General features: G+C 42.5%; 1 protein-coding gene across 1 annotated transcript in view; it reads right to left on the bottom strand.

The window, feature by feature from the left end:
* Positions 1–26,881, bottom strand: part of TDP1 (tyrosyl-DNA phosphodiesterase 1) — a 118,626-nt gene that overhangs the window by 19,993 nt on the left and 71,752 nt on the right. Inside the window, exons 14-15 of the mRNA XM_048853971.2 lie at positions 21,096–21,198; positions 2,665–2,779 (exon numbers count right to left, since the gene is read on the bottom strand). Coding sequence (XP_048709928.1) covers positions 2,665–2,779; positions 21,096–21,198 — 218 coding nt within the window. The remainder of the gene's footprint in view (positions 1–2,664; positions 2,780–21,095; positions 21,199–26,881) is intronic.

Raw genomic sequence — 26,881 nt, 5'->3', positions numbered from 1 at the left:
AACAGATTTAAATGGTTTCCTCTTTTTACTGGGATGGAGAACCTCCAGTGAATGAAGAGTCACACAGGAGTCTTTTAGAGTGGGAATGGCATCATCCATTTTCTGGGGAAATAGTTTGAACCCATTGAAGGATAAATCTTCCTTTGTAAAAATACACCTCTCTTAGGATGCCAGAGGCCTGCAGCCAAGAGGAATGTCTCATCGAGATGGCTGTAGCCATGGAGCATGAGGCAGTGTCAGCAGCATCAATGGCCACCTGAAGCAATGTTCAGGCAGTGAGGTGCCTTTCAGAGATTATGGCTGAGAATCTGTGGGACCATGCAAGTACCCATAGCAGTGCCACTGACTTGAAGGTATACATTGTCCCCAAATGTGAAATTGTGACTTTGTCCTCACCCATAACTATTTCACATTTGTATACCTTACATCATGTGCCAGCAATGCCCCTCTGCCATGTACATTGGCCAAACTGGACAGACTCTATGTAAAAGAATAAATGGACACAAATCAGACGTCAAGAATTATAACATTCAAAAACCAGTCGAAGAACATTTCAATCTCTCTAGTCACTCAATTACAGACCTAAAAGTCGCAATTCTTCAACAAAAAAACTTCAGAAACAAACTCCAACGAGAGACTGCTGAATTGGAATTAATTTGCAAACTGGACACCATTAATTTAGGCTTGAATAAAGACTGGGAGTGGATGTGTCATTACACAAAGTAAAACTATTTCCCCATGTTTATTCCCCCCCTCCCCCCCCACTGTTCCTCACATGTTCTTGTCAACTGCTGGAAATGGCCCACCTTGATTATCACTACAAAAAGTTTTTACTACCCCCCCGCCCCATCTCCTGCTGGTAATAGCTCACCTTACCGGATCACTCTCGTTACAGTGTGTATGGTAACACCCATTGTTTCATGTTCTCTGTATATATATATTTTCCACTGTATTTTCCACTGCATGCATCCATTGAAGTGAGCTGTAGCTCAAGAAAGCTTATGCTCAAATAAATTTGTTAGTCTCTAAGGTGCCACAAGTACTCCTTTTCTTTTTGTGGATACAGACTAACATGGCTGCTACTCTGAAACCTGCCATAATTCTCAGTGTATTCTAAGCTTTCAAACTATCCCTGCCCTGCAGCATCATGCATATCTCAGTTTACTGCTTTATCTGTTCTATGGGTAGAGTCACAGCCTCGTGGAGTTTGAGATTTTGAAAGTGTTTCATACTATTATGGGGTTCATAACCCTCTCTTCCCTGCAATTTATATCCCTTTTTCAAAGGGACATTCAATTTTTTAGATTTACTCCTGACTAAATTAAATCTTGAGCTATACATGAAAGACTGAAGAAAACATTGAAAAGAGGCTGATACAAGCATATATCTTATGGATAAGGCTATGATTTAGTCATGAGTATTTTAGTAAAAAAGTCATGGACAGGTCAGGGGCAATAAACAAAAGTTCACAACCCCTGACCTGTCTATGACTGTACTATAAATACCCCTGACTAAAACTTACCTGGGGGGCTGCTACTCTGCGGGGGAGGCACTGCTCAGGGGGGTCCAGTGGGCTCAGGGCCAGAGGCAACAGCTTCCAGGGGCCGCTGAGCAGCGGCTACTCTGGCTACCCCTGGGGCCATCCCCCTGCTGCTGCTCCGGTTGCCCCTGGGACCATTGCCGCCAAGCTGCGGCTGCTCCCGTCTTGAGGACTGCTGCTCAGGCGGTCCCTGGGGCCAGCTGCTCAGGGCCGCCCGAACAGTGGCCAGTGTGGCTGACCTCGGGGCTGCCCGAGCAGCTGGCTTCAGAGCTGCTCCAGCAGTGGCAGGTGTGGCTGTCCCTGGGGCTGCCTGAATAGCTGTCCCTGGGGCCTGCTGCTTGGGTGGCCCTGGGTTGAGCCACACTGGCTGCTGCAGAAGTCACAGAGGTCATGGAAAGTCACAGAATCAGTGACTTCCGTGACCTCCATGACAGACATGTAGCCCTACTTATGGATTTATTTTTTCTTTTGAATTTTAGTTCTCACCCTTTTTTCCTTATTTCACATTCTCTCTGAACTTTTTTTGTGCGTCATTTTTCACAGTCACCATGTAATTGTTCCCCTCCTCCATATCTCTGCTTTCCTTCTTCCAAAGCCTTTGATTTCCCATAACCCCTAGACTCTCTTAAGGAAGCTTTGGGAAATCATCATAACAGAGTATCTGCCTGGGAACAAAGTCTACTTGCCCAATCCTTACTATGGGAAAGGGAATCACAAGACTATTTAACTCACCTGTCCAAACAAACAAAAAAACCACCAAATCTGCCAAGACAAAACAGAAACTCCTGTGAAGTTTACAGAGACACTGAACAACATGCTAGAAGTGAATACAAGACTGACTTTATATCCTGCTCCCACAGGCTTATACCTCCCTGCTGTATTCCCCCTCATGCTCTATCTTCTCACAAGTAACACCACAAAAAATTCCTAATCCCTTGCTTTCAAGCCACAAAGCAACCTGTTGGAGGGCTGTCCTAAGTGAAATGCCAACACAGTAATGTTAGAGTCAAGCTTTGGAATGCAGAGCACGTGAGCAGGTTTGAAATTGGACAAAACAATCTGGCCTCAGTGTAGCATTCACATTTTTTTTTTCTTTCTTTCTTTCTTCAAGAGGTACGTCTTACCTTTGCTTCCATATTGCTCTGGGGGCAGATCATAAGGCACAGGAAAAGAGGTCACTGGCTCATTACTTCCTGAAAACATTTTCTTCTTCACATGGAAGTAACCTGTATCCAATCCCTGTGAAAAATACACAGAAGGAAATGATTGACTTATTAGTTTTATGAAAGTAAAACGTTCACCTTATCACAGCGTGGATTTTCCTCACCATCAAAGAGAGTAGCTAAAACACAAAGTTTTCCTTCTCTTTCTGGGGTATAAACAGTGTACCAAAGCCTGCTCCTATCGTGAGAGCCCAGTCTCCCTTCCCTGCTCCAGTCCTTTCTTCCTCTTGATATTCCACATGCAGGGCCAAGATGGTGGTTAAGTCCTATCTGCACCCACCCTCCTTGTCACGTAAGCTTTTACTAATCTAATTCTATACTCAAGCAGGGAAAACAAGGCTTTGGGAGTGGTCTTTATCTGGGAAACCCCATACAAACTTCCTGAGAATCTTGTAGGACCCAAATATCCAGTCACAGCCTGAAGAGATGGTTTTGCATGTAAACCGAGTCATGGTCACATGACATGGAAGTTTTAGGATTAAAAATTTAACGTGGAGAAAATACTTCTCCCTTCGTTCCTCTGCTTAATTTTATCACAAACTTATTATCTAGATGACAGAAGTGTATGTTATTCAGTATGCAGTTAAAATCCAAATAAAAACACTACATCTGTAATGAGGATACAAACATCTCTTCAAAGACAAATCTCCCAGGGACTTTTGGATAACGTAGCACTGTTATGCTGTGAAGTTTACTGCAGCTTTGAAAACTCTGGTATGAAAAAAAGAAACCTCTGAAGTGTATTACAAAGTTTGGCAACAGGCATCACTATACAGAATGGAACCTTAGAGGTTAGCAATTTGAAACACCCCCCCCCCCCCCCCCCGATATCCGTGTATGCAGTACAAGGAAGACAAGGTGGTCTTGAAGTGTTTCAGACAGATTTGGCAGATGCTATTAGGTTAGCTATCAGGTCAATAGGATTCCATTATCAGACTTTTGTAACGAATTACTCAAAACCAACCCTTTTAGAAATTGAGACTCCTTTGGGTTGCGTGTGAAAATAGCATCAGTCTATTTTTTTAAATGAAACAAATCTAAAATAAATAAATAAATATTTGAAAAAAAAAACCAGAATATTCTCTTTCAAAAGTATTCTTAAGACTGGGAATAAACTTCCATCCTTTTAATATACACAGCCCTCTACAAACACCATCTTAGCTGTGCTGTTTCTTAGTCTTTGACATCTGGCGTTATCTGAATTTTGCTAGATTCCTGGATTATTGTTTCTGTAACAATACAAGCACAGTGTCAAATAGCCCTTCAGCTAAACCTTTGTTTATGGCATAATTAACTGAAATTGTTGGTTGAAATGACAGTAGCATTTATGTACAGTAATCCTCAACTACTTCATGTTGTTCTCTACTAAATTTTTACTTGATCAAAATGTTGCTGTTTTGAAAAGCAAATGGTATGTTGAATAGCTAGTGAGGTGACACCCATGCATTGTATTGTAACAAGGAAGACTGATGTAGAAAAGTGGTCTTTGATGTTTTTTCTTGATATTCTGGAAACTCTGAAAGTATTCACAACACTTCATTTCAGTTAGTAGTAGAGGGAAGGAAAGAAAGTTACACTAGGGTGGCTCCTGCTGGCCAGTCCATGAAATAATGTAGAACTTAATTCAGAGGAAGAGATCCATTTTCTCCCATGACTGGAAGTAATGAGCATCCATGAGCTATGGAGATGGACGGCAAGAAGATAGGAGATGGTGCCTAAGTGATAATGGACACTTATCTAATAAAGGAGGAGAGAACAAGGCCCTTGGGGCAGATGGGCAGCTTTGATTTAAAAGGAAAACTTTGATTTCAAACCAAAAGGTGTCAGTCTTGGAAAGCCAACTTGGAAAGTTTGTCCAATAGATATGCTTACATGAACCAATGTCTATGTCAAATGTACCCCAGAGGGCTAGGGCATTTCCCGCAAGCAATGTATATTATTGTAACCGGGCAAGGGCCACTAAAGTTAAGGAAGTGAGTGAGTAAGCTGAGATGTGCAAGTTGGAATGTAGGAATGCTGACTGGAAGAAGTTTCAGTTACAAAGTTATATAAATGACTAGGAGAACATAAGGGAGAGAAGACCATCTATAGACTCATCAAGGTAAGAGAGAAAATGATGAGGGATGTGAATGAGTTTGCTAACATTAGAAATGAACATGGTGCAATCAATCAACACAGTTTGGAGTGACTATTTAGAAGAGCGATGAATGAGGAGAATCCAAGGGAGGAATTAAAAATGTAAGCTGAACCAGGGCATGATATATTGCATACAGGAAGAAGGCACTTAGGAAAAATGAAAATGGAGAAAGTACCTGAGCCAGATGAAGTACCAGTGGTTATGGTGAAGTAATTGGGAAGGAAAGGCATCAAGTATCTTACAAGTCTGTACAATGGTATTCTCAAGAAAGGAAAAAATGCCAGTCTTGTGGAGCCTATTTTTAAACACAAAGGAGATACTACACTGTGTGCTAATTATTGTCCAATTAAGCAGACATCACATGCTATGAAAGTACAGAAAAAGATTACTGAAAAGTGTCTGCATAGCATGGTTGAAACTTGGAAGGGTTACTACAGCTTCATGGCAGGAAGGAGTATAATTGATGTCAGATTTGCTCTACAAATTCTCATGGAGAAGTTCAGAGAACATGGACAGCAACTGGGTACAGTCTTTGTGGACCTGAAGGTGTACAAGAGTGTACCCTGAGAACTAGTTTGGTGGAGCTTTAGACAGATAAGTGTGCCAAAATGTCCAGTGAACGTTGGCCTGCATCAGGAATCAACATTGAGCCCCTTTTTGTTTGCTGTTAAGGATATAAGTGAGAGTACAGAATGAGAGCTGCTTTGAAACATGCTGTTTGCTGATGACTTAGTGATGTGTGGAAGACTGAGACACCCTATGAACTAAGCCAACTATGAGCAGTGGCAACCTGGTTTTGAGTGTGCTGCATTAAGAGTGAATGTTGGTAAGACAGAAGCCATGATTAGTGAGGGAGGGGGTTTCACCATAAAGGCTATCACAGGCAAAGAGCTTAGAAGAGTGAAAGAATTAAAATACCTAGGTTCAATGGTTGCTGACAGTGGCGCCATCTTGAGTGATGCCCAGCATCATACTAACGCTGTTTGGTGCAAATGGTGGGACCCCAGTTCTCAGTGACAAAAAATGCCAATAAAATTAAAATGTAGAGTGCATAAAACTGTAATTTGACCCTACCTAACGTATGGAACAGAGACTTTGCCAGCCACAAGAAAGGAAATCAGGGTGCTCTCCATCACGAAAATGAAGATATTGAGATGGCCAAATCATTGCACATTCCATGATAGGAAATGAAATCAGATTGGAAGAGGACTAGTATGGATTGCTCCAACTGAAGACAAGTTGAGGGAGGCTCGGCTACATTGGTATGGGCATATTCAGGGAAGACCAGAGAGAGTTATACTGGTAGGATGATTCTTGCAATGATTGTGGATGGAAGATGATTAAGGGGGAGACTAGCCTCAGTACATTGACTAAATATCAGCATTCCTTAGAGATCAATCTGCATGACAGCCTGGTGTATGATCATGAGTTTTGGAAAAAGGCTACAAAAGTCAATGACCCTGAACAGGGAAGTGGCAAGAAAGAAGAGGAGAAAAGAACAGGGGCCATGCTGGAGGATAATGGATATTAAAATACATTTTAAGGGCCAACTCCAGGTATCTGTAAATTCACTGGGAGTTTTACCAATAAATTCAGTGAGATCAAAGCTTTGGTCCCAAGTTTATACTACCCTAAATGCACAGGATGAAATAACAAACTTCAAATTTAGAACAGAACAATTTATGGACACATAGGAATATAGGAAAACTGGGGTATATGTGTGGGTGTGAAGTTGGATTACACAGTAAAAAAATGTCAACTACCTACTGTATTAATTAGGCATCATGACAATAGGTCTTGACAGTTTTGACCTCCAGGGATCTTATAGCTACTAGGGTTTAAGAAAAATTAATTTATAAAAACAAATAACTAAGAGATTCATATTCGGTCTGGATTGAAAAGGTAACTCATGCAATTTCCTTAGGATGTTCTAGCTCATAAAAAGTGGAAAGCATACAAATCTGACTTGATCTACTGATGGGTCCCCCCCACAAATAGATCTCTTTCTCAGTCCTACTGTCAATTCTGGAGCTGAGCTTTTTAGGTTTTTCAGCTTCCTCTTCCAGCATCATGATAGTGAACTCAGCAGACCAGTAATCTGACCAGGTATAGCAAATACTGTGTTCTTATATCCTCATATATGCAACCTCTGAATACAATGACAACTACATGGTTTAAAATTTGGAAAAGTAATTGTCATTGTGGTTATATGCCCAGCAATCTGAATAAATTTGATTCAAGTCTTGGCTGAACACTTTTCTTGATATCACCTCTCTTCAATCCCAGAGCCCAGAGCAATGGGATGCTTTCCAGAGAAACAAGAGAACACAAGAATGTGTACTGTAGAAATACAGCATTTATTGACAGTCTTTTTTGTCGTCCATATTTCATCCTTTTATTTCCAACCTTTTTTCACACCTTTTCTGTTGTCTCCCTGTCTCTCTCCTTTTGTATTTAATAAATTAACTTTCTTTTAAAGATAAGATAGAGAAGCATTTCCCTTCGGTTTTATGCTCTCTTCTTCTTTCATCTTGTCTGTGTTGTCTTTCCCTGCTCCTTCTCTTTTACCTTACACTCACTGCTAGCTCAGTTCATTCTTTCCTTGATTTTTCTAGGAAAGGAAGGGAAGTCACACTCCTGGATTTTTCCTTTCCTTTTATAGTCTCTCCTTCCTCCCCCCCGCCGCCCCCTTCCTGTCAGTATGGCTCAATTACATGATTTCAGAATTACTTTGCTCAAAGAGCACTCAACCAATAGGCATTTTAAGCCTTGACAATATTAACTGGCAGTCTCTAACGACAGACATTTTAAACTTTTTTTCACAAAGCATGCTGGAATAAGATACAGAGGGTACATGTTGTAACCTAGACTAACAGACATCCAGATCTCTTTCTCCTGCTCCGAGAAGTAACGTTCATAGGTCTCTAACTTCACACAAAACACACAGCAGACAAGTTTAACTAGCAGCATGTAACTAGGGATATGTTTACACAGCAAAAAAAAAACCTGCAGCTGGCCTGTTCCAGCCAACTGAGGCTCGTGGGGCTGTTTCATTGCTGTGTAGACTTCTGGGCTCAGGCTGGAGCCTGAGCTTTGGGACCCGCCCACCACACAGAGTCCAGCCTGAGCATGGAAGTCTAACACAGCAATGAAACAGCTTCACAGCCTGAGCCGGCTGGTACAGGCCAGTCGTGGGTGTCTCGTTGCTGTATAGACATATACTAGGTCAGCTCTAAATAATCTTGGGTGCTTAGAGGACCAAGTGCTGCTCCCAGCACAGAATGGAAAAACCTAGAGTGGAAAGGTCCTTCTTCCCTTCTTCTAAGTCTTTTCTCTTATTCCCTCCCCAGTCAACCCCTACCAATCCTGATCTTGCTATGCAATTTCCTGACACTGCTGCTCACAGTACTTCTCAGAAATTTGCAATCTGCCCATGTAATAGTTTCACATGGGTGCTCTACACCCCAAAGAGGTACTTCATGTAGAGCTTAATAGGCTATAATGATTTTTGGTAGCACTAGCCTGGTTTTAACATCCTATCACTGTAGAACAGGAACACCAGCAGAAAGGGGGAATGGAAGGGAAACCAGTTTCACAAGAAACAATATTTTCAAAAGCCTCATTTCTATTAGAGAATTATGGAGTACAAAAAGGATGAAGTGGTTTGCATACCCAGTGCATTCTCCAATTCCTACATATTAAGAGAGGGTCACTGCACTCCCCCCTTGGTATGCCAACTTAGCTCTGCCCATTCCCACCAATTCTATTCTCGAACTTTTCTGTCCCTGCTTCATGCAACATGGTAACAGTATTATTGATATTAGCTGAAGATAAGGCATTTACATGACGTATTTCATCCCTCTTGATCTGAGAATTCTGCTGGTCAGGATCCTCTCACTTCCTTCTCTTCCTCCATGTTAGATACAAATTTGAAAGTACATCGGTTCTCTTTGCTTGAAGTCCTTTGACTGCCAAATCTTTTCCGATTTAAACTGTTTTCCAGAAGGTATGCAGTTATTCCACTTACAGCGTTTGGCCTGGCCCAGTGCACTATTGCACACGAGCAAAAATATGCCGAATGGTTGTTCTATGCAATATAGAAGCAGCTGTCATCATTTACAAAGTTAGTGCTTGGAGAAAAGTCAGCTGGTGCCGACAGTAGATCACAGGCTTCTCTTGTTTAAAAATTAACTTTTTGTCAATGCTTACATCCCTTTTCTGGACGTTCACATCATGACACTTCTTTTCCATCATCCTCAGACACACTGCCTATTTTCTTACTCTGAGGCAGCTTGCCTTTTCTGTTGCTGGGCACCACTTTTCAAAGGCTGAAACAGGGAGGGGCAAGCCCATTTATCTTTGGCGAGCTCTAGTAAGCCTTTGTGGATAGACAGGCAAAATATTCTCCCTCAAAACATAATAGTATGGAGCGTTTCTGGAAACAAGATTATAGGAATCTCTCCTTACATGCCTGAAAGGCCTTGGAGTTATCGAAATGAAAAGAAAGCAAAACAAGCAATGCAGAAACAGTACTTCACGCTCTAACAGTGAGTCTATAAAATAAACTGAGTTCAATTCCCAGGATGTTTGTGACCCGAAGAGCCCCTCAAAGCCTCCTGGCAAAGGGTCCACCATCATGTAACAGTAACTATCAAGCCTGACAAATTCACTAGACCTAACACATTGCTGTCATGGTATTTATGTATAAAGAATGCCATGCAAGGCATCACATGAAAACTTGTATCATAAGTTGGTCATCAGAGTTACTGTGTGATATATGTAAGGGTAACAATTAAAAACTCGTAGGTACATACTAAGAATATGCCCACACCATGTAACCAGGCAGGGTTGGTAAGCATGTTTGTCCCAGGCAAAGGAATATGATCTGCTTAGGTCCTGAATGTAAACGGAGCAGGGAAAGTCAAAGCCAAGAAGAATTACATTTGCGACTGAAGTCAGCAGGAAAAGCAAGTTAACAAGAAGATAAGAAAAAGGACATGGTGCCAGCACTCTTGCTGTTTGTTCCCCAGAATACTTTTCAAAGGTTTATTGGACTGTAAGAAGAAGAGGAAAAAAAAACAAAACACATTGCGGTTTTCCACCACTGAGGGAACACAGAGGACAGTGCTTTTTATATCCATGAATAGTGGATTCCCAGCCTTGTGGGCTGGTAATGCTGAGAGGTAGCTTTAGGTGAGAAACTGCCTTATACAAGGATTGCAGCCTGTTAAGATTTAGTCACTAGAAAGCGTGTTATATCTGTTTTATTTGTAACCATTTTTGGTTTCTATTATCTTTGCTTAGTATCACTTAAATCTCTGTTCTTTTTTAACAATAAACTTACTCTTGGTTTTACTATAAATAAATCTCAGTGCAATATATTACAGTGTGAATCCTCAGATGATCTAACCCGGGGTGGCTAACCTGTGGCTCTGGAGCCACGTGCGGCTCTTCAGAAGTTAATATGCGGCTCCTTGCATAGGTGCTGACTCTGGGGCTGGAGCTACAGGTGCCAACTTTCCACTGCTCAACCCCAGGCCCTGCCGCCACTCCACCCCTTACCCCAAGGCCCCCGCCCCTTCTTGCCCCCTCCCCTGAGCCTGCTGCATCCTTGTTCCTCCCCACTCCATCCCAGAGCCTCCTGTACACTGCGAAACAGCTGATCACAGCGGGCAGGAGGCATTAGGAGGGAAGAGGAGGTGCTGATCGGCAGGGTTGCCGGCAGGCAGGAGGTGCTGGGGGTGGTGGGGCTGCTGAGGGCTGCTAATGTATTACTGTGGCTCTTTGGCAATGTACATTGGTAAATTCAGGCTCAGGCTCAGGCTGGCCACCCCTGATCTAACCGGCTGATGTGTATACTGTCTCTTTGGAGACAGCAAACTTGGTAATTTCTGTGAGTGTCCAGTGACAGGGGCTGGGTACTGCAGGGGAAAGCTCTTCAAGGAGGTTTAGGTATTGGAGTGCACCTGAGATTAATCTGCAAGACAAAGTAAAGGATGGCAGAGCTTCTGAAGAGATTGTCTGGAGGGCTATCAGACTGGAGTGTCAGGGAGTTGATGCATAGTTTAGCTCTAACTCTCGGGCTCTCTTCTCGGGCTGAGGCAGCAGGTAACAACGTGAGTCATAGTCTTGAATGCTCTGAGAGAGCATCACAATGGCATCAAAATCTTCTATATCAAATACTTAGAGGATCTTGGTAGATCCTCCTAGAACAACAGGTTAATGGTTCATGAAACTCAGTTGCAATTATGAAGTTGATCTTGCCTTTTAATAGTGAATACAGCAGTTACCATTAAACTGTAAATATTTACCAAGTGTTGCCACACTGCAATATCAGATACTGCAATGATTTCATATACTCAGAAGAAGATATTACTGTGGAATCTCAAATACCACAATGCAATATTTGTTGGTAAATGCTGACGGTTTAATGATAACCAATGTAGCCCCTATACAGTTGTAATCCCACGCTATAGAGCAAAGAGAAATCCAAGAGATAAAAATAACACAAGGTCTGATTGAAGAAGTGCTCAGATCCCACTTGGTCTTGGGTGTAGAGTAAACATACATTGTTCTGGAGGTTAAATTAGAATTTTCATGAGGGGACTCTGGTATCAATCTTAAACTAAACTCAAACTTCCTTCTCTCAGCTTATGAGGTAGGGTTGACAAAGCAGACAAGAATTCGCAAAGTAAAGACATCTAGAGCCAAATTTTTCAAGTGGCTGCAACCCAGCCTTTACGATTTTTTCCAGGACTTGTGCGTGAACAATTTTCTGTGTAAAATCCACCTTTTAGCTGACTTTAAAAAAAAAAAAAAAAAGTACAGCTGTAGTTAGAGAAGCCAAGTTTGAATACTTGTTCCTCAGCATAAGGAGGTGTTGAAATGCTCATGAGTGCTGGGCATTTGTATTTAATGGCTTCACTCAGTAGCATCAAGTCCTCTAAGTAGACAGAGCAACACAAGCGTAACAAAAACTGTATGTTGAGCTTATTGTCTTTGCTCCCTAAATCAGAGACTTTTAAAAACACTTATACCAAACAGATAACTTTTTCCACTGGGACAGAGAGAGAGAGAGTGCTGCAGCGAGCCAGTACCATAGCTAGTACAATTGCTATCAATACACACACTCTCAGGAGGACCATGAGGTCTCTCTCTCGGTCCAACAATGCACAAAAAGTAGGACACACTAATATCAAGCGCTTACCCATGGTTCATACTGGTCCCACCACAAGAGTTATATTTCATGCTAGCATATCTGAGGGATGCGTGTGTGAAAATTTTTTACACACGCTCCAAGATTTTTGGAATTTCTCATCTGACACTGAAAAAACTATCAATGAAGGGCAGTATCTAAACCCTGTCTCCTTATTTACAACTCAATACAAACATCCCAAAGCTACTCTCTTTCTCTAGGTACCGGCCCTTATGTCTGTAGTACCTGAGCACATCACAGTCAGGGCATGTCTACACTCAAAACGCTGAAGCGGCACAAGTAGCAGGCCGTGAACCGTTGGTAGGACATGCAGCATTTGCTGGTGGTCTGTGCAGAGCTGGGTGGGCACGTCACTTGCCCTATCTTTTTACTTTCAGCTGCTTCTACAGAGTCTCTATTTATCTATTTTAGTTTCTTCTATAGCAGTGGTTTTCAACCTGGGGTCCTTGGGCTGTGTCTAAGGGGTCCGCGAAAGGTTGCTATTAACATAGAACAGTGGTTTTCAACCTGTGGTCTGCAGACCGCTGGAGATCCGCAGACTATGTCTAAGTTTTCCAAAGGGGTCCACACCTCCATTTCAAATTTTTTAGGGTCCACAAATGAAAAAAAAAGATTGAAAACTACAATTCTATTGCATTCATCACTGAAATTTTAAGTGTCAATCTTTGTTCTATAGATGAACCTGAATGCCTGTAAAAAGCACCTAGAAAAAAGGAGGGAGAACCAGCATAGCTGTCCCTAAGGGTACCTAATTAAGAGGAGCAGGGATAATAAGATTTGTTCTCAGGGAGTAGAGCTACCAGTGGAATTGTTTCTCATGTAAACAATTGCTGCAGTTACCATTAAGAAGTTGAGCCACTGTGAATAGGAGGGCTGATGTCCATGAGATACTCTATCAATATGTGGTCCACATTATGAAAAAAGTCTGAGAGTCCCCAGATCTAGATAATTTATTCTAGGGCTCTGTGCAGGAAATCCAAGGACAAGAAAGGACTGGAAACAGAAAATACATATAATTCACTTGTTGGGAGTCAGTTGGCTTCTTGAGAATTTACCAAATGTATCCACTGGTTGTTTCACATTTGATAAATTCAAGAATTTCACAACCAGTGGCATAGATATCAAGTCCTTATGGGTACATTTAACTTAACAGATAAGTGTATAATTTGTAAACTATGCATTTTCTCTCATGTCACTTTAAGAACAAAAAGTACTTACAATTCAGAAAGCCGATGAGTCATTTATTTAAGAATAAGCACAACTTGGATCAAATAAGAGCTGTGAAAGTTCAATCTACAGATTTTTTTCTTATTGCTACAGATTTTAGCATTTAACAATTTCTAGCATTTCAGAGAAATAAAAGGAAATGAAAATAGGTAACATTAAAATCATTTAAAACCAGGAACTTTTACAGAAAGCTACTGTAAGAATGAAGAAAGTATTAGATGCATGTACTTCTTGACCTGGTCTTCTCAGAATGCTCAGAATGGACTAGAGGTCTAGCTGCGTCTACACCGACACACAAATACACAGCAAATCTCAGTAAAACCATCCGTCCTGGAGTGAGAGACTGCATACCCATATATTCACTCTCCCAAAATGCACACAGAGAAAACCAAAACAAAAAGATGGAAAAGGAAGCTCTCTGAATTTACTCATACGAAATGTTTTTGTTTTACATACAGTTTAAGCAGGCTTTTTAACATATAGTCAAACTAGAACGTTTTATGAAAAGTAGGATGTATTCCGAGCAGATACTCTTCATATCCAATGTTGCTGTTAGCGCTAGGTGAAGTGTCTCATAATCCTAGAATGACAATCAGCCAAAAACGAATCCAATACACACTACTTTTGTCAAATAAAATAAAGCAGGCCAAACTGTCTCTGACTCAATACTTGAGAAAAACTTGGAGTCAGGATATCACCTGCCATGTTCCAGGTGGGCCTTGAGTGCTTGATTGGAGGGAAGGCTTTGAACCAGGACAACTGCTTCAAGCCAGCAGCCTTATAAAAAAGCAGCCAGTTGCGAACTCAGTGAGCAGCAAACAGAGGACAGTCAAACAGAAGGAGTTTGCCTGTGAGTTCGCTTTCGGGGGGAGTTCCCACAGAGTGGTGTGTTTTTTTGTTTTTTTTGGGCGCCTTTCAGGCTTCTGCGAGCCGTAAATACAACATCCGAGGAGGCTCTTAGAAGGAAGACAATATGGATAGTGACCGATCAGCTGCTGTGACCTGCACAGGATGTGCCATGTTTGTCTTTCTCCCAGAAGACAGAAGTGACTTCGCCTGTACGAAGTGCACACTGGTCTTCATATTGGAAGAGAAGATTGAAGGACTAGAGACCCTGGTACCAACCCTATGTTGCATCTATCCAGAAAATCTTCATTTTCTCTGAAGTCAGTGTTTGGTACTGCAGACAAAGTTGCTGAAGAATCAGAGAGGGCAATGCAGAATGGGGAAGAAAATTGGCAGCATGTGACCTCTAGAAGAAGAAGAAGAGAAGAGAACTCATGTACCCCCGACGCAGATAGAGGTAAGAAACCGTTTTCAGGCTCTCTGCACAGGTACTACAGCGGAGAATGGTTTGGAAGAGTCATCTGAGGGAAGGGATCAGAAGGAGACCCCATTGACTGGAAGGTATGGGATGCACTGTCCTAGGGATGGGGGTTCCACGATCACTACTCCCAAGATGAGGAGATGGCTGGTGGTGGTCGGGGACTCCCTCCTAAGGGGGACGGAGTCGCCATCTGCCGTCCAGATGGGGAAACTCGAGAAGTGTGCTGCTTGCCTGGAGCTAGAATTCAGGATGTGACCGAGTGTCTGCCGAGACTGATCAAGTCCTTGGACTGCTACCTCTTCCTACTTCTCCATGTGGGCACCAATGATACTGCCAAGAATGACCTTGAGCGGGTCACTGCAGACTACGTGGCTCTGGGAAGAAGGATAAAGGAGTTTGAGGTGCAAGTCATGTTCTCATCCATCCTCTGTTAAGGAAAAGGCCCAGGTAGGGAACATTGAATTGTGGAGGTAAATGCATGGTTACACAGGTGGTGTCAGAGAGGGCTTTGGATTCTTTGACCATGGGATGTTGTTCCAGGAAGAAGGATTGCTAGAAAGAGATGGAATCCACCTAACAAAGAGAGGGAAAAGCATCTTCGCAGGCAAGCTTGCTAACCTAGTGAGGAGGGCTTTAAACTAGGTTTGCCGTGAGATGGTGACCTAAGCCCAGAGGTAAGTGGGGAAGTGGGATACTGGAAGGAAACATAAGGAGGAGGGTGAAACAGGGGAGGCCTCCTGATTCATACTGAGAAAATAGGGAAATTGGCTAGTTATCTCCAGTGCCTGTACACGAATGCAAGAAGCCTGGGAAACAAGCAGGAAGAACTGGAAGATCTGGCACAGTCAAGGAACTATGATGTGATTGGAATAACAGATGTGGTGGGGTAACTTACATGACTGGAGCACCGCCATGGATGGGTATAAACTGTTCAGGAAGGACAGGCAGGGGAGAAAAGCTGAAGGAGTTGAACTGTATGTAAGAGAGCAGTAGGATTGCTCAGAGCTCCAGTATGAAACTGGAGAAAAGTCTGTTGAGAGTCTTTGGGTTAAGTTTAGAGGCGAGAGCAACAAGAATGATATAGGGTGTCTGCTATAGACCACCAGACCAAGAGGATGAGGTAGATGAGGCTTTCTTCGGACAACTAACAGAAGTTTCTAGATCACAGGCCCTGGTTCTCATGGGGGACTTCAATCACTCTGACATCTGCTGGGAGAGCAATACCAGTAGCGCACAGACAATCCGGGACGTTTTTGGAGAGTGTTGGGGACAACTTCCTGATGCAAGTGCTGGACGAACCAACTAGGGGAAGTGCTCCTCTTGACCTGCTGCCCACAAAATGGAAAGAATTGGTAGGGGAAGTATAAGTGGGTGGCAACCTGGGCAGCAGCGACCATGAGATGGTCAAGTTCAGGATCCTGACAAAAGGAAGAAAGGAGAGCAGCAGAATACGGACCCTGGACTTCAGAAAAGTAGACTTTGACTCCCTCAAGGAACTGATGGGCAGGATCCCCTGGGAGGCTAGTATGAGGGAGAAAGGAGTCCAGGAGAGCTGGGTTTATTTTAAAGAAGCCTTATTGAGAGCGCAGGAACAAACCATCCCAAAGTGCAGAAAGAATAGCAAATATGGCAAGCAACCAGGTTGGCTTAGCAGAGAAATCTTCGGAGAGCTTAAACACAAAAAGAAAGCTTACAAGAAGTGGAAACTTGGATAGATCACTAGGGAGGAGTATAAAAATATTGCTCAAGCATGCAGGGGTATAATCAGGAAGGCCAAAGCACAACTGGAGTTCCAGCTAGCAAGGGATGTGAAGAGTAACAAGAAGGGTTTCTGCAGGTATGTTAGCAACAAGAAGGTCAGAGAAAGTGTGGGACCCTTGCTGAATGGGGGAGGCAACCTAGTGACAGATGATATGGAAAAAGCTGAAGTACTCAATGCTTTTTTTTGCCTCAGACTTCACAAACAAGGTCAACTCCCAGACTGCTGTACTGGGCAGCACAGTCTGGGGAGGAGGTGAGAAGCCCTCAGTGGTGAAAGAATGGGTTAAGGACTATTTAGAAAAGCTGGACATGCACAAGTCCATGGGGCCAGATGCAATGCAACCGAGGATGCTGAGGAAGTTGGCTGATGTGATTGCAGAGCCATTGACCATTATCTTTGAAAACTCATGACAATTGCGAGAGGTCCTGAATGATTGGAAAAAGTCAGATATAGTGCCCATCTTTAAAAAAGGGAAGAAGGAGAATCCGGGGAACTACAGACCAGTCAGCCTCACCTCACTCCCTGAAAAAATCACGGATCCTTGAGGACCTGCTCCATTCTGAAGCACTTGGAGGAGAGGAAAGTGATCAGGAACAGTCAACATGGATTCACCAAGGGCAAGTCATGCCTGACCAACTTAATTGCCTTCTATGATGAGATAGTTGGCTCTGTGGACACGGGGAGAGCAGTGGACGTGATATATCTTGACTTTAGCAAAGCTTTTGATAGGGTCTCCCACATTATTCTTGCCAGCAAGTTAAAAAAGTATGGATTGGATGAATGGACTATAAGGTGGATAGAAAGCTGGCTAGATCATCAGGCTCAGCGGGTAGTGATCAACGGCATGATGTCTAGTTGGCAGCCGGTATCAAGCGGAGTGCCCCTGGGGTCTGTGCTGGGGCTAGTTTTGTTCAACATCTTCATTAATGATCTGGATGATGGGATGGACTGCACCCTCAGCAAGTTCGCCAGTGACACTAAGCTAGGCAGAGAGATAGATACACTGAGCTCCTACCACTGCGAGCATCAGTGAAGGAAATTGCCTCATGTCCAGACAGACCTCATGTCAATAATCCCCGTATTCTCCTCTTTCCTCCATGAGTTCTCCGTGGAAAAAAAACAAAACAAAACAAAAACCTTTCTACATGGTAGGATTAGCGTGCAATTTTAGGGAAAATTTCCTAGCATAAACAAAGCCGCTGAGTTTCTGCAAATTCCTTGGGGTTCCTATTCTCATGTGTCTTGGGATTTGAAGAAACAGACTCATATCCTCAACCTCGTGCAATAAATTAAAGCAGCTGTTAGAAGGAGAACACACTTATTTTACAGCTCCTGTTTCAAGCCCTGTGTCTGCAGCAGATAACACCCAACACTAGTTTGCACTATATTCACATTTGCAGGGCTTTCTTTGCAACCGTATGGGCTACAGCCTTTTCAAAACAAGATATCACTTGGATTTTGCAGATTCTGATATAACTGACGGGGCTGCCTCTTCTCAAGCAACAGGAGGCGGCCCCAACTTTTGCTGAAGGGTTGGAAGGGATGCTGGCCTATCAGACTCCTCCTGTGGAAAATGGGTAATTTCTGGTTGGTTTAGTGTGGGTTTAAATCTGGTTTGTTTGTTTGAATAGGTTTCCTCTGTAATACTTTTTACTCTATGATTAAATGTATGTGCTTGGAAAAGCTGTGTGGTCACTGCTAAATACCACTTTCATTATACTCTCCATCACTCATGAAGGAGGGGGTTTGCCCCACAGCACCCAGCTCTGGTTCCCGCCATCCCACTGGTTCCCCGTTCCCACAATCAGACTGTGGCCGCTTTCTGGTTGCGAGCAGGTCAGGACACCCCTCTACAATAGGGGACGCAGTAACTAGCAGAACTGGGTGGTGTAATGGCAGAGCGCCCTCCCTGCTGGCATGATGGAGGGACGATGGGCCAGGCCACATTTGAGTGGCGCTGCAACCTGGCACAGGGGGTCCTGCTGTTTCCTGTCTCTGCTTCCATTATGCTCCACCATAGACACAGGCTTCACCTCATAGGGAGCCCATGCACCAGGTTCCTCCTGGTCTTATGCTCCAGCTCCAGCCCCAGCCCACACTACCCAGCTCTGGTTACATCAATATGTTTGGGACGTATGGAGGCACATGAGTTTCTGAATTACACATGTGCAACCGACAGGGTTGTCAGCTAGTTATTATTATTGAGTGGCCCTGGGGAAACAAGTTTATTTCTACTTGTTCTCAAGTCATCAGATTCTGAAATAAGCATAGTCCCTTTGGCTGAGGGGACTTTTACCTTTGCTAGTCCCCACCTGTGTTTTTTGAATTATGTTTTTTAAGACTGATAAATGCATATATGTGGGAAAGCAAGAAAACAGAGCAGGAATCCACTGCCTACACATACTGGACTTTGTTCCATCTGTAGTAGATGTGAGTTAATAATGCAAAGAGATCTGTCCTTTAAATGCCTCACCATTGTCTCAAGTAAGCTCACTTTGCTTGGCAGCAGCTGTAGACAGCAAAAGCCAGTTTGCCAGAACATTGTTCATTCCCTTGAGGTCAGCTGCTGACAAAGTCATCAAATAAATCTTGGCCCAGCCAGGCGATAGTTTCTGCCTGAGTCATTTCATATCTATCATCAGCAGTTATTAAAATGAGCTTCTTTTTCCTATTTCTTACAGAGTTTATTGAAACTAAAATTATCACCCCTTCTAGTGAATTATGAGGTTCTTATTTCACAACCCAGCATTGTCACTAAAATGGTCTGTTGTACATCAGGAGAACAGCATTTGAGGGTGTTATTACGAGTCTTCGGTAATTCATAAGGACTTCTGAGAGCAACATATTTCGCTTCCTAATGATTTTAGTGATTAAAAAAAATCAGGGAAATGCCACTACCACCATTGGAAGTCACCCAATACTTGCTTTCAATTGCTTAGTAAGTGTCAAGAGTGTGATGTGGCACTTCTCCCATAATAAAAAGCCAAAGCAGGAAACTATCAATTCTATTGTAGCAATTAGAGACTGTAATTACAAATTATTATGCATAAATATTTTCATAAAATCTCATTCTTTAAAAGTGCTCTGTTGGTTAGTTATATACTGTCAAATTAAGTGATGAAATTATGTGCTTGGTGAACATGATCTTGGCGGGATGAAGAGAAATTTTGTTCCCATGGAAGATACACCGAAAAATTTTTATCCTATAGATTGTTTTCTCCGGGAGCCAGAGAATCATCTCCCTGAATAGGATGAATTTTGTAGGCCTTTAGGCAGGAGAGAATTTGAACACTTTCTGAAAGACCAACTGTTGATGCTGCTATCCTATTGATAGCAACAGATTCATGTAGCACTATCCAGCCTTTGAGGATTTGTTTTGTTTTCTACCTCGGAATTATTTTTAGCATGCTCATCTACAAAAAAGTAGAACGCAAAGCAGCAACAACATACTAATACTTTGCAATTATATGGCATTTTTCATCTGAAGATTTCACACAGCTTTACAAATCTATCCCGGTTTTGCATGAGGAAAGTGAGGCTCACACAGGTTAAAGCCAAAATTTTCAAACACGTTTTCTCTAAATTTGGGTACCCAACCAGACATAGCTAAGTCTTGATTGACAGAGGTGATAAGTACATGCAACTTCTACTGACTTCAACTGGAGTTGTGCATGCTTAATATCTCTGGAAAATCAGACCATAAGTGTTAAGGTAACTAAAAACTGAGCTAAGCAAATGTAGTGGATGTACTTGAACATTTTTGCCTATTTGCCCTACAATGAGCCAAGTAGCAGAGTAAGAAAGGAACCCAGGCCTCCTCACTCTCAGTACTCTGTTCTACTGCTTCCCCTCATCAAGTCTCTGTTCTGAGAGATAATATCTACTGAGCATATCCAGTAGCAATGCTTCAACTTTCCAATTTTGCCTTTGATAAATAGATTGGAAACTACTGATACCACAGTAACAAAGAAATTTGAAAATCTGCTCTTACAAAGCAGAGAGTCTGGGAAAGGGCAAGATGGAACTGTACAATGGCCATCATCAGTGGATTTCAGGAAAGTGAGTGATCAGAGGGGATTAGAAATTTTATTTTCAGCTCCAAATGACAATTTATGTGTGGCAAAATATGGTTCTCCCTTTCTGAGCCCACAGGACATTGTACTCAACAAAATGGGTGCAGCAAAAGATATTAAAAATTTAGATTAATTAGCTCTGAAAGTATGACACCACATTTCTGTGAGTTACACAGAGTCTGTCCATAAGAATCATAGAACCATAGGGTTAGATGGGACCTCAAGGTTAATCTAGTCTAACCCCTTGCCAAGATGCAAGATTCGTTGCGTCTAGTAATTTCAGAGAGGAGTTAGCAAAAGATTCTGAATCTTATTCATAAAGTATTGCATATTACTGTATTTACCATAAGGAAACTACGAAAACCCATTTAGGTACCAAATTCCTGCCTGATGTATGGGTAAACACGGGGGTTTTCTTTAAAGCACTAAGTTCTATAACTAACTCCCCCCCTTCCCAAAATTAAACAAAATAAATAATAAACAAGTATATAATGGGATAGAATAATGTGATTACATCCTCTTTTTGGAAGATATTAGCATTTGCAACCTATCACAGTATCTTGGCTTTTGTTGCTGAATTATGAACTTACAAATGCTGAAGGCAGGAAAAGGACACCAAGTTCATAGGAACGTATCATCAGTTGGGTGCCATTTTTCTCCAGAGCTCCCCAAGCAGCTTTGGAAAGATTGGCACTGCAAAGAGACAGACAGCAGTTCAGTGTGGCACAATCTTCAAAGCAACAAAACACTCAAATACAACAGCTGCAACAACAATGTACTTGAATTAGAAGTAAAACCTTTCCCCATCCAGAAAGTCCTTTCACAAAGAGAATAATTAGGGCCTTGTTCCTCATTACTATTCCCTCAGTACAGTGGGGAACTGTGTAAGTGCCATATAACAGGGCAGTTGTGCAGTACATATATGGATAAGTACTACGTATTATGAAATTCAATATGAATTTAGTATAGTTGATGCTCCCAGATTCACAATGTGCAAATAACCAACTTCAGCCTTTGCATTATTACCTGGGAACCTGAATAAGGAATCGTGAATAACCAACCAAATTTGGCCTTTTCCCTTATCTATCATCCTTGGAGATGAAAGGATCATTCCCTAATTGGGACTACTTTACATTTCTTGAGACATTTATTATCGAATACGTATGGAAAATTAATAAAGCATAAAGCATTTTTCCCTCATTGACATTTTCTCCTTTGATAAACTCCATGAAGATTTATTACTTTATAAACAAATAATTTTTAAAGCAAATGTTACATTATACTTTTAGCCCATAGTGTCCCTGCTCCCTTATCAGCCAGGGAATAGCTCTCAATTTGAATCTGAATCAAAAAAAATATATGTGGTTCTGTCAAGGTTCCTTCCCCACTCTGAACTCTAGGGTACAGATGTGGGGACCTGAAAGAAAAACCCCCTAAGCTTATTTTTACCAGCTTAGGTTAAAACTTCCCCAAGGTACAAACTATTTTACCTTTTGTCCCTGGACTTTTTTGCTGCCACCACCAAGCGTCTAACAAATATAACAGGGAAAGAGCCCATTTGGAAATGTCTTTCCCCTCAAAATCCCCCCAAGCCCTACACCCCCTTTGCTGGGGAAGGCTTGATAAAAATCCTCACCAATTTGCATAGGTGAACACAGACCCAAACCCTTGGATCTTAAGAACAATGAAAAAGCAATCAGGTTCTGAAAAGGAGAATTTTAATTAAAGAAAAAGAAAAAGAATCACCTCTGTAAAATCAGGATGGTAAATACCTTACAGGGTAATCAGATTCAAAACAGAGAATCCCTCTAGGCAAAACCTTAAGTTACAAAGACACAAAAACAGGAATCTACATTCCATTCAGCACAACTTCTTTTATCAGCCATTTAAACAAAACAGAATCTAACGCATATCTAACTAGATTGCTTATTAACTCTTTACAGGAGTTCTGACCTGCATTCCTGCTCTGGTCCCGGCAAAAGACAACACAGACAGAGAGAACTCTTTGTTTCCCCCCCCCCCCACTCCAGCTTTGAAAGTATCTTGTCTCCTCATTGGTCATTTTGGTCAGGTGCCAGCGAGGTTGTCTTAGCTTCTTAACCCTTTACAGGTGAAAGGCTTTTTCCTCTGGCAGGAGGGATTTAAAGGTGTTTACCCTTCCCTTTATATTTATGACAGGTTCCATTATCAGAATCTGTTCCAATAAAGAAATACAAGGCTTCACATTAAATTTGAACTGATAAACACATTAGTAGATGCCTTCTAGCGGGGGAGGGGGGGAGGGGAGGAGAGGAGGGAGATTGATTTTGCATTAGTGATCTGAGTTGGCTGGATCAGTACCTAGTTTGGAACATAAGAGCTGACATATTGTGTCAAACCAATGGTCCATCTAGCCCAGTAACTTCTGTCTGACAGTGGCAGTCCCAGAGCTTCACGAGGAATGTACAGAAAAGGGCACTGAAGAATCCTCACCAAACAAGGAAGGAATTTAAAAAGCCATTATACAAAAACTGAAAACAAGTGCTTCTCTAATATTTTGACCACTAAGGATATGGACATGAATATTATGTAGAAGATATGCTGACAAACATTAATCTATTTTCTTCTATTAATCTTTTGTCTTTGTGAAAATAAAGACTGTTTTCTTGAAGATAGGCTTGAGAAGAAATTTTATAGCTTGGGAAATGAGTAAACCATATTTCATCTTTGAGTATTTGTCCACATGGATCCCTCTTTTGGTGCTCACGCATGCGAGACTGGATTCTTTTGGCCAGCAGGGTCCATTGCGGCCACGCCCCTACAGGTCCTCCCACCATCCAAGGGTATAAAAGGGCAGGCGCAGTCCCTACTGTCCCTCAGTTCTTTCTTATCACCCATGGCAGCAAGACTGAACCACTGCACTGTCCATCTGCTTTCCTAGAAACCAGTAAAGAAAAACTAAACCACTGTGCTAAAAATCCAGAGATTAAATCTTGCCCCTCATATGACTTTCTATACTACTAAGTGATGGGCATTCTCGGTGCTTTTTTGTTTAGGCAAGGGGCATATTCCAGAGTGCTGCTCCATCTGCCACTCATTTTCCAAAGGCCCATGAAGCGCAACTGAGATTATTCCTTCTTGAGTGCTCCAGGAAGGCCTCTTTGAACACAGAAAGGAAGGACGTAACAAAGGCACAGTCCCCTGCCCAGTCCCTCTTAATGAGCACCCTGGAGAGCCATGATTCTACCCCAAGCTCCAGGGAAACATTGGACCCCAGTCATGGGCTTCAATCTCTGTCGCAATAGCTTCGGAAAGGTGCAGGAGGGATCATCACTCCAGAGTTGAGTTGAGACACAGGTCACCCTCCCCCAGGCCCCATAAAAAACAGATACAAAAATCACCATAGGTCTCACTCTTCTCAAACTCAAAGGGAAGCCAACATCCTGAGAAAGAACACTCTGGTGCCTTGGTACCAACTATTAAACAGGTGCCTATAGTATCTCCACTGCACCTCTGGATCATCCTTCTTCTGGTAGTTACCTCCTCACTAGCCAGTTCCTCAGCACCATCCCTATTGGCACCTAGGGCACACGTCTGTACTGGGTGATTTAGCTGTGGGCCCCAATACAGGAGTCACTTTGCTGGATAGGCTGAAAGGTGCTAGTCAGACTACTGGTCACTGAGATCTCGGTAACACAAACAAAATAGGTAATACCAACTCTATCGTCTACTTGAGTATAAGTGACATCAGAGTGCCTTAATATGCCTGAAAGGGTAGCCTCACCTGTGGAGACGGTGTGTTCCTTCTCATCCTCCCCATCGGTGTACAGGAGGGTTCCTTTCACACTCACCCTCCTATCCCTTCAAGGGGATCACAATGGGAATCCAGGAGGGACTCTAGGGACTGCTCTCAGCAGGTAAAGGCATGGACCTCAGAGACCAGCCCCCAAGTATCCTTCTCTGCTTCCATCAGTCCAAGATTCATGTGCCTATCAACCTTGGCCCTACTAGGCACCCTGGGGTATGCAACCCCCATACTTGCAAGCCAATAGCTACTGCCCCCACTCCCAGGGTTAGATCCTCTTCTCCAAAGAGGCAATATAGATCTTTCCAGCCAAGCCAATTAATACAGCCTCAGATACTAAAGAGACGGGAGGAAGAGAGACACGTACACCAGGCAGATGAGGGAGAACAATTAATCCCGGCCACAATTCCCTTATCCTTCCCTAATGAGGCAGTGAACCCTCCAAAGTCTTCTCCAGTTGATGATTTTAAGGCATTCCAACATATTAAACGCATGGCAGAGGCTCTTGACATAACAGTGGAGGAGGTGCAAGAGAAACCACACAAACTGCTAGACATTCTGCACTCTCCCTTCCTTGCTTGGTAGGTTGGCCATACTGATAAATAAGGGGATTACTGGAGCTTCCAAAAGACCCCCTGCATCAATTCAAGCCATATCCAAATGTTCTGACAAAAAGTTATCAAGCCCCTTCCAAAGGATTTGAGTACTTTTATTCTCCCCCTGTAACAAGGATCTCTTGTTGTAGCTACTCTCCAGGGATCCAAATCCTAAACAAGGGCTTCCCAAATCAACACTTAGGGAGAAAGACCTTAAAGCTGGACCTATTTGGATGAAGGCTGTTTCTCAGCCAGCCTCCAGATGCATAGCTAATTACCAATTGCTTCTTAGAAAATTTAATTATTTACACTAGTGTCAGTTTATGAACAGGTTTATTTTGTAACACAGGGAAAAACTAAAATCTATAATGAATGAAGGGCAGCTGTGTGAAAATGAAAAGTTAATTTAAAGAAAGCTGATTAGGCTCCTAGGTGAACTGGTTCAAATCCACACAGATTCTCTATGATTCTGACAATGAAACAAATAAGACACACCACACAACAAAAATACTAACCCAGGAACCTATCCTTGCAACAAAGCCTGTTGCCAACTGAGTCCATATATCTATTCAGAGGACACCATCATAGGGCCTAATCACATCAGCCACACTATCAGAGGTTCGTTCACCTGCACATCTACCAATGGGTATATGCCATCATGTGCTAGCAAAAGCACCATGTCAAGGTTCCTCCCCCACTCTGAACTCTAGGGTACAGATGTGGGGACCTGCATGAAAAACCTCCTAAGCTTATCTTTACCAGCTTAGGTCAAAACTTCCCCAAGGTACAAAATATTACACCCGTTATCCTTGGAATGGCCGCTACCACCACCAAACTAATACTGGTTACTGGGGAAGAGCTGTTTGGACGCGTCCTTCCCCCCAAAATACTTCCCAAAACCTTGCACCCCACTTCCTGGACAAGGTTTGGTAAAAAGCCTCACCAATTTGCCTAGGTGACTACAGATCCAGACCCTTGGATCTTAAGGGCAATGAACAATCCTCCCAACACTTGCACCCCCCCTTTCCTGGGAAATGTTGGATAAAAAGCCTCACCAATTTGCATAGGTGACCACAGACCCAAACCCTTGGATCTGAGAACAATGAAAAAGCATTCAGTTTTTACAAGAAGACTTTTAATAAAAAATAGAAGTAAATAGAAATAAAGAAATCCCCCCTGTAAAATCAGGATGGTAGATATCTTACAGGGTAATTAGATTCCAAAACATAGAGAACCCCTCTAGGCAAAACCTTAAGTTACAAAAAAGATACACAGACAGAAATAGTTATTCTATTCAGCACAATGCTTTTCTCAGCCATTTAAAGAAATCATAATCTAACACATACCTAGCTAGATTACTTACTAAAAGTTCTAAGACTCCATTCCTGTTCTGTCCCTGGCAAGAAGCAGCATACAGACAGACACAAACCCTTTGTTTCTCTCCCTCCTCCCAGCTTTTGAAAGTATCTTGTCTCCTCATTGGTCATTTTGGTCAGGTGCCAGCGAGGTTACCTTTAGCTTCTTAACCCTTTCCAGGTGAGAGGAGCTTTCCCCTGGCCAGGAGGGATTTCAAAGGGGTTTACCCTTCCCTTTATTTTTATGACACCTGTACATTGGCCAAACCAGGCAGTCTCTAAGAAAGAATAAATGGACACAAAGCAGATGTCAAGAATTAGAACATTCAAAAACCAGTCGGAGAACACTTCAATCTCTCTGGTAACTCAGAGACCTAAAGTTGCAATTCTTCAACAAAAAAAACTTCAAAAACAGACTCCAATGAGAGACTGCTGAATTGGAATTAATTTGCAAACTGGACACCATTAATTTAGGCTTGAATAAAGACTGGGAGTGGATGTGTCATTACACAAAGAAAAACTATTTCCCTCCCCCCTACTGTTCCTCACATGTTCTTGTCAACTGCTGGAAATGGCCCACCTTGATTATCACTAAAAAGGGTTGTTTTGTTTTTTTTCCCCTCTCCTGCTGGTAATAGCTC

The sequence above is a fragment of the Caretta caretta genome, chromosome 6, assembly GCF_965140235.1.
Source record: "Caretta caretta isolate rCarCar2 chromosome 6, rCarCar1.hap1, whole genome shotgun sequence".
In the NCBI taxonomy this organism is placed as follows: domain Eukaryota; kingdom Metazoa; phylum Chordata; order Testudines; family Cheloniidae; genus Caretta; species Caretta caretta.
The sequence above is the reverse complement of the archived record's forward strand: the minus strand, read 5'-3'. Positions and strand labels throughout refer to the sequence as shown.